The sequence below is a fragment of the Musa acuminata genome, chromosome BXJ1-2 (genome assembly GCF_036884655.1).
Source record: "Musa acuminata AAA Group cultivar baxijiao chromosome BXJ1-2, Cavendish_Baxijiao_AAA, whole genome shotgun sequence".
Classification (NCBI taxonomy): Eukaryota; Viridiplantae; Streptophyta; class Magnoliopsida; order Zingiberales; family Musaceae; genus Musa; species Musa acuminata.
In genome coordinates, this window is record NC_088328.1 from 16,045,714 (window position 1) to 16,060,000 (window position 14,287).

At 35.4% G+C, this 14,287-nt stretch overlaps 1 protein-coding gene across 4 annotated transcripts in view; it reads left to right on the forward strand.

Annotated features, from left to right (window-relative positions):
• LOC103968937 (protein unc-13 homolog) overlaps positions 1-13,797 on the forward strand; it is a 57,021-nt gene extending 43,224 nt beyond the window's left edge. For 2 of the 4 annotated variants that reach the window (XM_009382307.3, XM_065087329.1), the window contains exons 20-27: positions 4,365-4,543; positions 5,890-5,971; positions 9,232-9,342; positions 9,428-9,534; positions 11,514-11,591; positions 11,666-11,761; positions 12,091-12,186; positions 13,421-13,797. In XM_009382307.3, coding sequence (XP_009380582.2) covers positions 4,365-4,543; positions 5,890-5,971; positions 9,232-9,342; positions 9,428-9,534; positions 11,514-11,591; positions 11,666-11,761; positions 12,091-12,186; positions 13,421-13,582 — 911 coding nt within the window. In that variant the 3' untranslated portion in view covers positions 13,583-13,797. The other 2 variants (XR_010480694.1, XM_065087336.1) reach the window with 2 other exon arrangements.
• Positions 13,798-14,287: the final 490 nt, after the last annotated feature.

Consider the following 14,287-nt stretch of genomic DNA (forward strand, 5'->3'; position numbering starts at 1 on the left):
AGGACATAAAAGCACTAACTTCCTTTTTTGGTGGACTAGTTTCAGAAGGTTGTAATGGAGCTAAAACAATCTTCTTTTCATTCACCTTAAAAGAATAAGTATGTTTATAGCCATCATACAACACCCTCTTATCATAATGCCAAGGTCTACTCAATAGCAAATACCAAGCATCCATAGGAGCAATATCACACCATACTTCATCTTTATAATTCTTGCCAATAGAAAACGAAACTAAACATCTTTTAGTTACCTTGATGTCATTCCCTTTTTGCAATCAGCATAGTTGGTAAGGATGTGGATGAGGAATTGTGTCCAACTTTAGCTTCTGCACCATCTCCAAAGATACCATCTTCTTAAAGCTGCCACTATCAATGATCACCAAGCACACCTTGCCATGAGAAGTGTTAGTATGAAACAAGTTCTTTCTCACCCAACTTTCATCCTCAGCCACATAGGACACTTTTAAGTTACGTTGTAACACAATAGACAAAACATGATAAACATAAGTAATCTTTTCCTTATTATCATCATATTTTAGTTTATCGTTTGCTTCATCTCCTTCTCCATCAGTATGATCTTTAACCAAAGTAACAATCCTTCTATTTGGACAATCTGAAGTAATATGCCTAAATTCATGACATTTGAAATATTTTCGACCACTTGGTGTAGAAGAATTAGGTGTTTGTTTGCTGCTAGCAGATCCTTCACTCTTTGTCTTACACCTTTGACACCTTCTTGCTTTGGAGAGTAGGCTTGGAATTTCCTTCTCTCGTATAACCTTCTTTTGACTCGTACCGAGAACCCTTTTGAAAATTATATTGCTTCTCAATTTTTAAAGTCAACTTGCTCACATCATTAAAAAACCAATAGGGCTAGAGTTGAACCACTTTAGCAATCTCATATTTCCTCCTAAGTATCTTGCAATGGTTTGCTCCTCTGGTTCTACAAGCTCTTCTTTTAACATGATATTATTGAACTCTGCTGTGTATTCCTCTACACTAAGATCTTTTTGCTTGAAATCATGGATTTTGAGAAATATCTCTTGTCTATAGATGTCAGGCAAGTATTTCCTCTTCAACTTTTTTTTTATTTTCTCCCATGATACGATCTTACTCTTCCCCCCACGTTCCCTTTGCTTCTTCAAGTTTTCCCACCAAAAAGATGCATTCCTTCTGAGTTTGAGTGTCACAAGCTTTACCATTTTTTGTTTTGGTGGTTCATGAAACTCGAATATTCTTTCCACCGTATTAAGCCAATCAATAAAGTCATCAACATTTATTTTACCTTCAAACTCCGGAATATCCAACTTTGAGTTGTACTTGTTCTGTCACTCGTCTTGGTCTCTATACCTTGCTCGATATCTTCCCAACTCCCTTGGGTGAGGAGGTGTATCATCATCAGAACCAAACTCTTGGGCATCATTTTCATGCTGGTTGTTTCTTCTCCGAAGTTCTTCAATGATTTCATTCTTTTCTTGTAGACTACGTAGCAATCTTTGCAGCTGCAACCTCAAGGACTAAACATCATCTTCATGTCCACTACCTTCACTAACTACATCTTTTCTATTCCGCCTTTCTATAATCTCTAGCCTTTAGCTCTGATATTAGACTTATACCGAGATAATGAGGAATAAAATTTGAAAGGCTGATAGTTGTATTTGCTAGGAACACTTTTGGAATGAAGATAAATGGATTCACTAAGTTTAAAATCACAAATGGATACAGAAATTCACCACCCTAAGGATAATTAAACAAGGATACAAAACTTTAAAAAAAGACTCACTACTCAAGGAAATATCCAAGAGATACAAAGACTAAACCCATCATTCTTTGGAAAACCAAAGAGATATAAAGTTAAAAGAGAGAACTCAAAGAGTTTATGTAAATATAATCAGATTCTGAACTCCTTTCTAACTCTAAAATACCAAAATAAATACTAGTGCATAAATACTAGTGCATGAAACAACCCTCCATGCATAGGGAACTATGAAATTTATTGCTTTACTATTGATATCTAAGCCTTTTAATGCATTCCTTAGTCATGAAGATAAGTTGAATTAACTATCTCTTTAAATCTGCTCACCAGACCATCTATTAATGAAACAGCTAGAAAGTTAAGAGTATGAGTTTTTTTCAACTTATAAAAGCACGTCCCTTAACTCTTTAGCAGGTTTGGAAAATGGGCTTGTAACTCATTTGGCTTATGGGCTGTCACATTTGAGAGGTCTGGATTAAAGGCTATGGAATAAGCATTGTCGGTTGTAGAGAATACCATAGGATCAGCAAGATTTAGACGAGCTTGTTGTAGCAAATTAGGCACTCCCGTGTCAGGGTGAGCTGATTGAACTAAGTTGTATCAAGTGGTATGTCTATCACGTGGCCTAGTCTAATATGAAAATGAGCTTATCGCCTGATGAGCTTACCATATTAGGCTTACTGAGCAGTACTTCTGATCTCTTACTATGAAATAAACCTACCCGTTCTATTTCAGTGTTGGGTCCCTTCTTTATGATTATTGTTTTTAATAAAGTTGTCTATTTTGATAGTTCTCTATCTATCTTTTTCCTTTGTTGCCTCCTCCTTCTCTGTCTGCTCCTTTATTAGACTCCTATGACTCCTTCACAAGCTCCTCATGTGTTACCATCAGTGCTGCCTCTTGGTCCATGTTGCTGCCACATCATCTGCATCAGTGTCACCTCCTCATCTGCATCTTTGCCGCTATTGCTTCCTTCTCTTCTCCTATGACTCCTTGTCTATGTCATCACCAAGGGTCACAATTTGGTGTACTGGTGTCGTAACGGTCAAGTTTCGGATCAGCACCCTATCTGTTCGTACTGAGAGTTGGTATGTTGGTACATACCAAGTTTTGAAAAAAAAAGTTTGTAAAAAAATAAATAAATTGCTCAGCTTGGACCCTGTGTTGCCCTGTATTGATCAGTGCTGGTCCTATACCGATGAGTACCAGCCTTGTACCAGGTGTACTGTGTGGCACAGGCTCTGAACCGCTCAGTACTGGTCTGTGTACAGGTAATTGGTAAATACTGCCCATTCCGTACTTCCTTTCTCTTTCCCTCTAGTCTGGATGGTACTGTCCAATCTGTAGTGTCAGTATGCATACCTCCTTTCTCTTTCCCTCTAGTCTGGATGGTACTGTCCAATCTGTAGTGTCAGTATGCATACCTCCTTTCTCTTTCCCTCTAGTCTGGATGGTGTTGTCCAATCTTTAGTGTCAGTATGCTGACCCAAACCAGTGTTATGCAGATTTGTCTGTCAGGTGTCTGCACCAGAACAAGACTTTAAATCCAAGATGAGTATGCTAGTACCTATGGTTCCATGGCTTTGCTACTATTTTACCTACGTGACTATAGAAGAGTGAATTTAATATGATACCCAAGAAATGACTTTCTTCTTTGTTTTTAAATATGGCCTTCTCAATCATGGTTCCTGAATAGAAATTAGCAAAGGTGTGTGTGCTGCTTTCACATAACGAACAGAATTAATAACAGTAGGTTTTAAGAGAGCAAGAAAATATATCTTAGTTGGTTTCTGTTCTCTCCCGACTTTCTTTTCCCTTCTCTTCTACCACTTTTATCAATTTTATCAATCAAACAGGTTGTAAGCAATCATGCTGGTTTTTTAGTATTACACTAAGATGTCAGTGAAACTTTTCATTTTTTTTTTCCACATGGAACTGTATGGATATTGTTTTAGAACATAATGTTGTTCTTGCAGCAGATCATTAGTAAACTGCTCGTTGTCAATATCTCATTTCATGCTAAAGCCATGATAGTAAAAACTGATAGAATAATCTCCTAAATAAGTCAGTCAGGAGGACTGGTGGGGGTTTGCTACCCGAGATCGATATCCTTGGTGAAGACTAATATCTTTAGAAAATTTTGGTTTTGTTTTGTTTTAAACTATTTATCTTAATCTTCTTGCTTTGATTGCTGACATTCATTTGAAACTCGGGATGTTTAATATCTGTATTTAAGGTTGTCATCTGTTTAGAATTAATGCTACTTTCTTTCAATCTGCTTGTGTGAATTTTATCTTTTTTTTTTCTTTTGATTGTTTATATTAGAAGATTGAATTTGCATTTTCCTGCATTTTCTTCCATATTGCATATAGCACTGTTGTTAGATTTCCCTACTTCTTGGTACATAGCAGGTGGTACGTTCGTGTTTTCCTTTTTTTTGTTAATATATTATGTAACAGCTATTCTAGAAAATTAAGAAATACCAGTTCATGGTAGGTCATATGTGGAAACTATCTTTGCTTGTATCACTTAAGTTGATTTCAAGTTAAGTTACTAATTCCTTGGTTTACCTTTTGTATACTGTAACTTCATGTCTATGGCTCCTGCAGTTAATAAAGAGGATCTGATACCACCTGAGCCTGTTCTCACACGATACAGGAAGGAAACTGGAATTAAGGCTTTTGTAAAAAAAGAAGTAACAGAAATTAGATTGATTGATGAGAAGAAATCATATCAGATTAACTCACTTACAACCATAAAACTCTGTGTACGATTGAATACACTACATGTGAGTACCTTTCTTATCCTTGTATCTAAGCTTTAGAATTAAAGTTTATTTTGTTAAGTTGAGCAATAATGCCAATACTATCATGTCTATTAACTTTCAATATGTTGTTCTTGCATTGCTTTTTATATTTCATTTTCTACTGTTGTTTCTTTTCATGATGCTGAAGTTGATTTAATGATACCTGTGCTAGTCTACTTGGACTTTGAATGTCACCTGTAGTTGCCAACCTTGGTTCTTCACTTCAGTCATTATATTAATTACTTCATTTTTTATACTCTTTAAGTTGAAGGTATTTATATTTTGCATGCCTGAACTCATGCAGTTAACTAGTACAATCAACATAAAAGAAGATTTAAGTTTTGAACTCGTATACTAATCATAGTGCCTGCTGTAGTGTATACCATTGTGTTAAAATTAAAATGCAGATTTCTTGCAAAAAAAGTCATCTTTCTCCGTATATCCTCTTGGATTTAGTCCATGGAATTAGAGACACTTCATTCTCAGTTATTTAATAGTTTTAATTGTTCAAAATTAAATTGTTCAATGATCATACCTTGGGATTTGATGATGCATCACGATTCTTACCAGTGAGGTGTCATTTATGTGTCGATTGTACTACTATGCACACACATCTAAGCATTACATATAGTGCATGGTTTATAACACGGGTTTTAGTCCATGTGAATCTAAATCCTATACCTCTCCATTTCCTGGGGATTGCCTTGGCTTAAACTCCCATGGTTGTGGGCAGGTGTTTAGGGTAATACATTCCATGCTTAAATTTAATTAGTTGTAATATCAGGTGCTGAGAATTGTTGATTTATCTCAGGATCATTAGCCTTTGGTGTTTCTTGGTTGAGTCCAGGATGAAAACTTTGACCAATCTTGTGCAGTAGTGCCCATGGGTTCTTAATGCACTTTTTTCCTTCCACAAAGTACTTGCTATCTTATGCATATTGAAATTTAAAGGCCATTGAAGGTCAAATTTAGAATGGGCAGAATGTTTCATATGGATTTGGAAAAACATTTTGTGTTGGTATGTACAAAATTTATATTCTTGACATTTTTACAAAGTTTTCCAGTCGTTTTTCTAAATTATCATCTATTAGAAACTTATAATGCACTTGAGATGGTTCTAAATTGTTGCAATATGGCATTTTAAGTGTACTGGGTTGAAAGTAGATCAGTCCCCTTGTGAGTTTTTTTATTTTTTTTGGTGAGGTAAACAAAGGTAAATCTGTTGACCTTTTCTGCTGTATATCATCTCTGATATACTTCTGGTATTCTTTCTATGATTTTACATGGTTGCAATTTGTTACTTATAAGGGACTTTGCACCATAAACAGTATGCGATTACTCAATTAAATAAATTGGAAGACAGCATTCAAGAGCGGTGGACGAGGAAGAAGCCAGAGAATTTTATCATAAGTAAGCATCTGTACTTGTTATTCTTTATGCCATCCTTTTCATAAAACTTACTACACTTGGGACATGTCCTGAACTATTTATTAGAAAAGCATGGCAGTTTATGCTATGGGTGATGGAGGTTAAGGCATTATCATTTTTTTCTTGCTAATATTCTAAACTAATATTAAATGACCTTCGCTTTAAAGGATATGATTTATCAAATGTTATTATTGATTGTTTGCTTTACAAATTGTTTTGACTAAATGGGGTTAATTTTTTAAATTTTTTTTCAAAGGATGTGTATTATTAATCACACATTATTTAGACATGAAAGGGGCCTATGAGAAGGTAGCATAGGTCTAGGAGCACTATATTTTGGAAAAATAGCCACAAAAGTTGTTTGCAGCAAGGTTAAAATTCTCATCTGTCAGAACCATAGTGGTCCATTGGCGGACTAGTATAGGGTCTGGCTTATAGCAGCATACTGAGGCAGTGTCTTGATACATACTGCCATAGGACATGAGTTTCAGTTGGTCTAAACCAGTTGGAATCTAAAAGAACCATGTTTTAGGATTGTTTCCTTCCTTTCTAATTCAAGTTAAGATTCATAAAATTTAAGTGGTTTTAATTTAAAAAAAATAAATAATGAATTGAAACATGTATGAAACAAGGATCAGAAGTTGTATCTAAAGAATACATGTATACACAAACAAATTTTAAGCATAATAGATTTGATGTAAATATAATCAGATACTTATTCGTATTACCAAAATGATCATCTAGGTCCACTATAAATTAATAGAGATTTAAGAGAAAGTAGAGTGAGAAGAAGGCAGGTAGAGGATTGTCTAGTCCTCTTTGAGGATCTCAAAGAGAACCTGAGTCTCTTGGTGTCTTTGGACCAGGCAATGGGCTTATTGCTCACTTTAGGGCCTGTAACAGATAAAAACAAGATGGTAAGCCCAGTTCAGGAAGTCTACAAGGTGGTAACCATTGAACCAGACATTAATAGTCTGAGGAGTGTTCTGCATGCCAATTCATGCCTGCACTGGTCAGTACCACTTGATACATAACGGTTTGGGACAAATTTTAATACCTCAGTTTAAGGAGAAGGTTCTGCTGCTGGGTTTCTCGTAACGGGGTTGGAGGAATGAAAAATTTTGAGTTGCATGTTGTAGTTGGAGTTAGACAATAGCTAGATTTTCTTTGATCATTTCCAGGTTGAATGTGCACATTATCCAGGGAAATTTCCTGGTAATCAATGTGACTAACCTTCAAGTATGCATAGGTTTTCATATTTGACAAATGGATCAAAATATTTACATTCAAGCAATGGATCAAAATATTTACATTCAAGCAATGGCTACAATCGTTTTTGGAATTTTTTCATTGCATTGTAATCTACTCAAGGATTGCCAAACTGACTGGTTCGGTATGGTTTGGCCAGTATTTATCGGTCTGACCTTCGACCGGTAGGCCGAGCAACCCAAACCAGATGATCCGATCTGGTTCAGTATATTATACTAGTGCTCGGCTTGTGATTGACTTCACCCATCGCTGCCTGCCACCAGGTACATCTCCTCTGCTGCCCTCTCTTCCATTTTTTTCCTTCTTCCTTCTTCCTTCTTCTTTCTCCCCCCTCCTTTTTCTGAAAATATTCCGTTTCCTTTTTTACCTTCTTCCTCTTGCTTCTTCCACCCCTCCTCTCCCTCCCCCAAAGATACCATGGTATGTCCTGGCATACTGGAAACATGGTACGCTGAAATGGACCAGACCAGTACCTCTGGCCATGGATCTGGCGTGGGTCTCAGGAACGAAAATTGTATTCATTGCCTCTAGTACCAATGAAAAGGAAAATCTGAAGAATGTGCTTCAATCTCTTGGGTAAAGAAGGTAGGAAGCTTCAGCTGATGTGGCTCCTTCATATTTGTAGAGTTTATATGTTGTAGTGTATCCAGTTTCCTGTAAGGACATTCCCCTTAAGCACTTCATGTTTCCTCACTTCAACTATAACCTCTAAGCTCAAGTTAAATACGGTGTGGTTGATGAAACAATGGAGATCACAAAATTATCTTTCCTCTTTCATCTGAAGGAAGCAGTATTTTCCAGGTTCTATGGCTAGTGGCTACAATCTGGCCAGGTCTACAGAAACCATTGCTGGTTTGACCTGACTTGGAGCGAAGTTTTGAGTAGTGTTACATTGAACATTTAGTGATGTAGTGATTTAGTAGAAAAAATCCTACCTTTTATTCTACTCTGGTCTCAAGTTGGAATTTAGAGAATTGGAGCATTCTGACCTGGTTTAAATTATGTATTGTGCACAAGCACTTTACTTTTGACCATATCGGTTGGTATGGACCAAAATTTACTGATCTGATGAGCTATCAGTATGTGGACTGAGCAGTTTTGCTTGGTCTGGTTCAATACTGGGTGTAACACTTGATACAGTTGTCATATTGGGCATACCCTCCAGTAAGCATGCCAGTAGATGGGTACCAATCCGCTGTGCACAGCTCTCTCCAAATATCACAATGCAGATGGACTTAGCTTTTAAATTTTGGCACAATGTCAAACAGCGATCAGTTACACCTTGGTGATTTGGTCTCGAACAAAAAAATATCTCTCTGCACTTTAATTTGCACTCAAAAGAATACTAGCAAATATCGCTTCATTTTAAATGTTGTAGTAGTAGTAGTCCACCCTCTCTCTCTCTCTCTCTTCACTTTGGATGTCTCTCCCCATGTAGATAGACCTAGCTTTTAAATCTAAGCACAGTATTCTACAGTAATTAGTCTAATCTGGATGCCTCAAAATCTATATCCTTTAAATCTTCACTAAAAAAAGGCAGCAAAAGAGAGTTGCTTCTGTGATAGGAATCCGGTATCTGAAACTCCAAACAAATGTATCAACAATTGGGTTCCAAATGTTTGGTTGACATAATAAAAATACTTCAGTCAACACGGGTCATGAAACTTGCATGCTTTGAGATGGTCGGCTATTAATTCTACTAGTTGTGGTAGCTATTTGTTGCCTTTTCTTTAATTTACAAGGTTACACACTAATTAATTACTAGTGAGTGGATTTGCTTTGATTTCGAACTTTCCTGTAATCAATGTATTGACCATAATGGAATGACTACTTGTGAATCAGACAAGGGATGAGTCTGTTGTGTTGTAAATTTATATCTGTAGTTTACAAACTGCAATTGCAAACAATTCAGGATAATGGGAATTTTGCAAGAAAAGATAACTAAGTGCATTATATTCTCAATTTTTATCCAGGACGATCAATGAATGAGAAATCTATAAGCTTTAAGGTGAACCAGAAGAATGCATTTGATGGAAGTAGAAAAGACATCAATGCAGCTATCGACAGGATATGTGAATTTTCAGGTAAGATTTCATGTTATTAGATCTGCCCTTAAATTTAAAGATTTCTAATAATAGATTGTTGACTGTACTTATATGCTTTCTTCAGGAACAAAAATCATTTTTTGGGATTTGAGGGAGCCATTTATTGAAAATTTATATAAGCATAATGTTCCTCAGGCCAGGCTGGAGGTACTTATTGATGCTTTTGATGTGGTAAGTTATCCATTTGTGGGTAATTCAGGAACTGTTAGGCAGTTGAGAAGAAATAAGTTTGAGAAAGTGCAATTACAATTGGTACAAGTCATGTTTGATCGAATCTTTCTTAAAAAACAAAAAAACTATGATCAGATAGTTCGTGTTGAATAATTTGCACAAGACTATTTGTTGTTTTAGTCTCATACCTCCATCTTTTGAATTAGAGTCATACTATTACTTACTCGATATTGTCTTTCAGAATGGGAACTGCAGTGCAAAATTTAGCCTTGTTGACAACTTATTCCATAAAAAAATTGCTAGTAGATCAATATTCTTGAAGCTTGTCATCTTCAATGAGTGCAGAACCAAGGAATGGCATGTTGTATTGGTGTGGCCTATTTCTAGGTTACAAAACACCTAGTTTCCACTGGTAGATACATGAGTTTTTTGTGTGTATTTATTGTAAATGTTAGCTTTCACCTATATGCTACACTAATTCCGATGCCAAAAAAAGAAGACATGGACCAAACACATAAACAGGGATCCATAAGTGGAGGCCTGATGGCAACCTAATGAAGTTTTCTCAAAACTGGCCACAAGGGAATTTAACCATTTAACCTTAATGTACACATGGTAATGTCACTATGGGTTTGAAATTTAATTGCAAACTATCTAAGAAAAAGTAAATGCTTTTGCATTAGTTGAGGGACACACTAGGTGGAATTGGGTGATAATAGATTCCTCTCCGAGAGCATTCTTTTACAGATTATGGAACTATGGGGGAATATGCCAGTTGGAAAGCCTATGGAAAAGCCCAACACCAAACAGAGTGTAACACTTGATGTGGCTGGCCATCAAAGGTAATTTGCTCTGTTTCATGTCCTCAAAAATGAGTGAGAACTAGATGCAGTTTGTGACTGGCGTGGACATCCAGATGGAGCTGTTGTTCATAGTCTCTTCAGTTGTCGACCTTTTACAGCGCTTTCTCCTTTTCACAGGCTTAGGAGAGGACACTTACAAGTCTCACACCTCTCTTGAATGATCTCAAAATTTAGAAAGGGAGGAGAACTCTAGCACTTGTTTACAACACATGTACACCCCAATAACTTAAGAATATCTCAATGCTTTTGTGCCCTTTCATGCAGGAAAGGGTGGGGTTTTTATAGGCCCCAATGGCTTCAAAAATCTCTATGCAAATCTGGAGGGAGGGAGGCTTTGTGTTAAGCATTGATACTCATTGCATCAGCCTAAAGTCTTTGAGCCGCTTGACGAAAATGGATTGTAGCAAACTGCAGGTTTGCATGGGATGCCCTTATTGCCTGCATATTCTGAAAGATATGGGAGGCTAGGAACAGCATGATCATCTGAAAGGAAATCTTGAAGCAGAATGTCTGCTACAGAACTTTGGAACAGTTAAAAAATTTGTAATGGAGATTCCTTTTTCATGGAAGTGTGGGTTTTTGTCTACAGGATGCATATCCTACTTATAACATTTCCTTTTGTTTGCCTCTTTCCATTTTGTACTCCTTGATTCATAACCTTAATTAAATAAGTTGATAGCTTTGCATCAAAAGATAAAAACAATAATGTAAGAATGTAGATTTTTCAGAAACATGGACATTCACATTATATTAACAAGAGGAATGAGTAGGGGAACACTTAAAAGATATACTTGTGAGTCAACATCTTCTGATTGCTGACAGAATTTAGCTTTAAGTGATTCATCTGTTGTCTAGGAGGTACACCTTTTTGATGGCATCAAACCTTTTGAATGATCCAGATAGAGTACCAACTTTGTAACTTCAATCGACACAGTACCTTATATTATGTGCTCGTTTATGTAGTTACTATGAATCCTTCTTAAAAGTCCCCAGTGTTCTTAATTTTCCATCTCTCATTAACATCATGTAAATAATCTGGTCTTTATTTTGTTCCTTGTTTTGCTATTGAGCCTGTGCAAGTTTTGATACTGTTGATGTCACTGTTGGGTTTTGCAGGTTTTGAATCAGCTTTGTGATGTGATTGTTGAACCACTCAGGGATCGCATTGTCACTGGGCTCCTCCAAGCATCATTGGTACTTCATACATACTAATTTGGAGATTACCTTAATGCTAGAGTGGTTTTTATATTCTAGTTTTCTTGGTGTAGGATGGCTTATTGCGGGTAATACTTGATGGAGGTCCTTCACGTATTTTCTTATCTAGTGATGCTAAGTTTATTGAAGATGATCTTGAAATCTTAAAGGTAGAAATTTGCCTCATCTTTTCTGAATAAGCTTCTGAGAATCAATATATATTATGCTTGATATATTCAGTGTGTCTCCTATGGTTTGTAATTAGTTTTAACTTGGTAAAACTGATATTATTTCGTGAAGCTTAACTTCAAACTTCTGATGTTCTTGAATGTACTTATATTCTCATTCTTTATGCCAAAAAAGACTTTTGTTACTGATTTGCAACTTGTTTTACTTTGTGAACCTTTTGCATGAACCTCTTCCTACTTACAATGGAAATATAGTAGCAATTGACTTCAAGACGAGAATGTTATGCAATTTGATACTTTGTGATATGCAGGAATTTTTCATATCTGGTGGAGATGGGTTGCCTCGAGGGACTGTCGAAAATCTAGTGGCACGTGTTCGACCTGTAATAACTTTGCTTAGCTATGAGGTATTGTATCTTGTTTCACTATCATATTAGGATAGCAAGAAAAATAAAATAACTGTAACATAACTCGACAAGTCTAAAGCAGAAACACCGAGAAATACCAGTTATAAGATAGGTGTTTTTAATTTAAAAACATCATTGCACATATGCTATCCTACTATAGATATAGCTTGTGCATATAATATCATCCTCTCTTGGCTTTCTTTCCCTACTTGTACCTTATAAATGTTGTAACAAGTCAAACCCCACAACTTTTGGCTACAGCCGAAAGCATTCGACTTTGTCATTTGTAATACACATGAAATACTACTCGACCGGAATGATATTTTAGCCCTTATAACAATATCATAGGTCCCACATTAACGGCACCTTATGCAATGGATCATCCTTGCAAGATCCATAGACTAGGCAGCATGATAAGATTGGCAGGCTTGGTTGGATCTAATTAATTGGATGATGTTGGGGAATGATTGAGAGAGCATTGCAAAATAAAAAATAATAGAAATAGCTAAATGCTGGAAAAATATTAAATAAATTTTATGTAAGATATCTAACTTTTCAAAACAAATATGTAAGAAAAATATGATAGGTAAATTAGTATAGAAGATAATAGTGGAAAAGAATAGTTAAATAATAATTAATAATTCGTATGATATATTTCTTATAAATTGATATTGATTATGAAATATGTACAAAAAAATATGATAGGTAAATTTGTGTAAAAGATAATAGTGGAAAGTAATAGTGAAATAATTTACTAGTAAGTAGTGTGATATATTTATTATAAATTAATATTGATTATACTGTAGTAAATAACTATCATATGAATGTTATGCAAAAGATCTAAAATGAAATTAATATCTTCATAGTTATATTTTCCTTGTGCATGCTCATGACAGGCAGCATTCATATTTCTTGCCCAAATCACTTGGAATTTGAAATGCCACACCAGACAAATGTGAGGTTACAATCAAAATGCTGGATTCGAGTTTTTGGTAGACTATCCTATCATTAACAGTAATAGTTTTTGGGGAAAAGCAGAGGGAGAAATTCACATGTAGACCTACTTGCAGGAATAATCATTCAATAGATGAGCCTGTAATATAGCTTTGAGCAGATGAGTTTTGCTCCAACTATTCTAAATAATGGTTTGAGTATTTAATTTGATTTTTTTTTTGTTCTATTTATCATTCTTTTCTTTTCTATTTTTCTAACAAGGTTTATGATATCTTCACAGACACGTGTTCTGATCGACGACTTGAAAGATGTCAGTCAAGGAGGCAGAAGCAAATTTGGAGCTGATTCAAAAACTCTTCTAAGGATTTTATGTCATCGAAGTGATTCTGAGGCCTCTCAGTTCCTGAAAAAGCAGTTCAAAATTCCCAAGTCATCCAGTTGAGAGAATCTTGTGTTTGGAAGTTTTGAAATTTAGATCAATCTAGGATTTGATGGATCCTGATCTCATTCTTTTCTCAATCTGCATATTGTAAAAACAAACTGTTATCTAGTTCTTTGTATATTTTCAAAGAATCGTGAGAAAAAAATATGAGCTGAATACTCTGCATTGGAGACATCATTTCAATTCTGCTGGGAACATAAGCTATTGACACCCAATGATCATATTAGATACAAAATCTTGCATTATCAAAGTCCATGGTGAATATGGTGATAAAAACAGCCAAGGAAATCATTAGATTTGTCTTAGTTTCTGATTCAATTTTAGTCTCATTTTGTTGCTGGAATATGGATTCATGATAAGTGCTATTTTGCTATATCTCAAGTAACGTTGGTTTTGAGCCTAATTATATGTATGTTATCTCCGCAATTAATTGCTTTTTTTTTTTTTTTACATTGATAGGTATTATGACAGTTGAGTGGAATGGACGTTGTGAGGTCATGAAACCTATTGATAGTTGATTTTGTTAAACATGGATTAGATGGAATGTTCCCACATATTGCAATAGTTAGAAAAGACTAATTAATTAATTTATAGTTATGATTGTTTCTATACGTAATCAAGTATTCATCGTTCCTAATAAGAGTAGAAAATATAATTGAGTCTTCAATTGTATTCCTTTTAACTACAATATAAAATTGTCTTTAA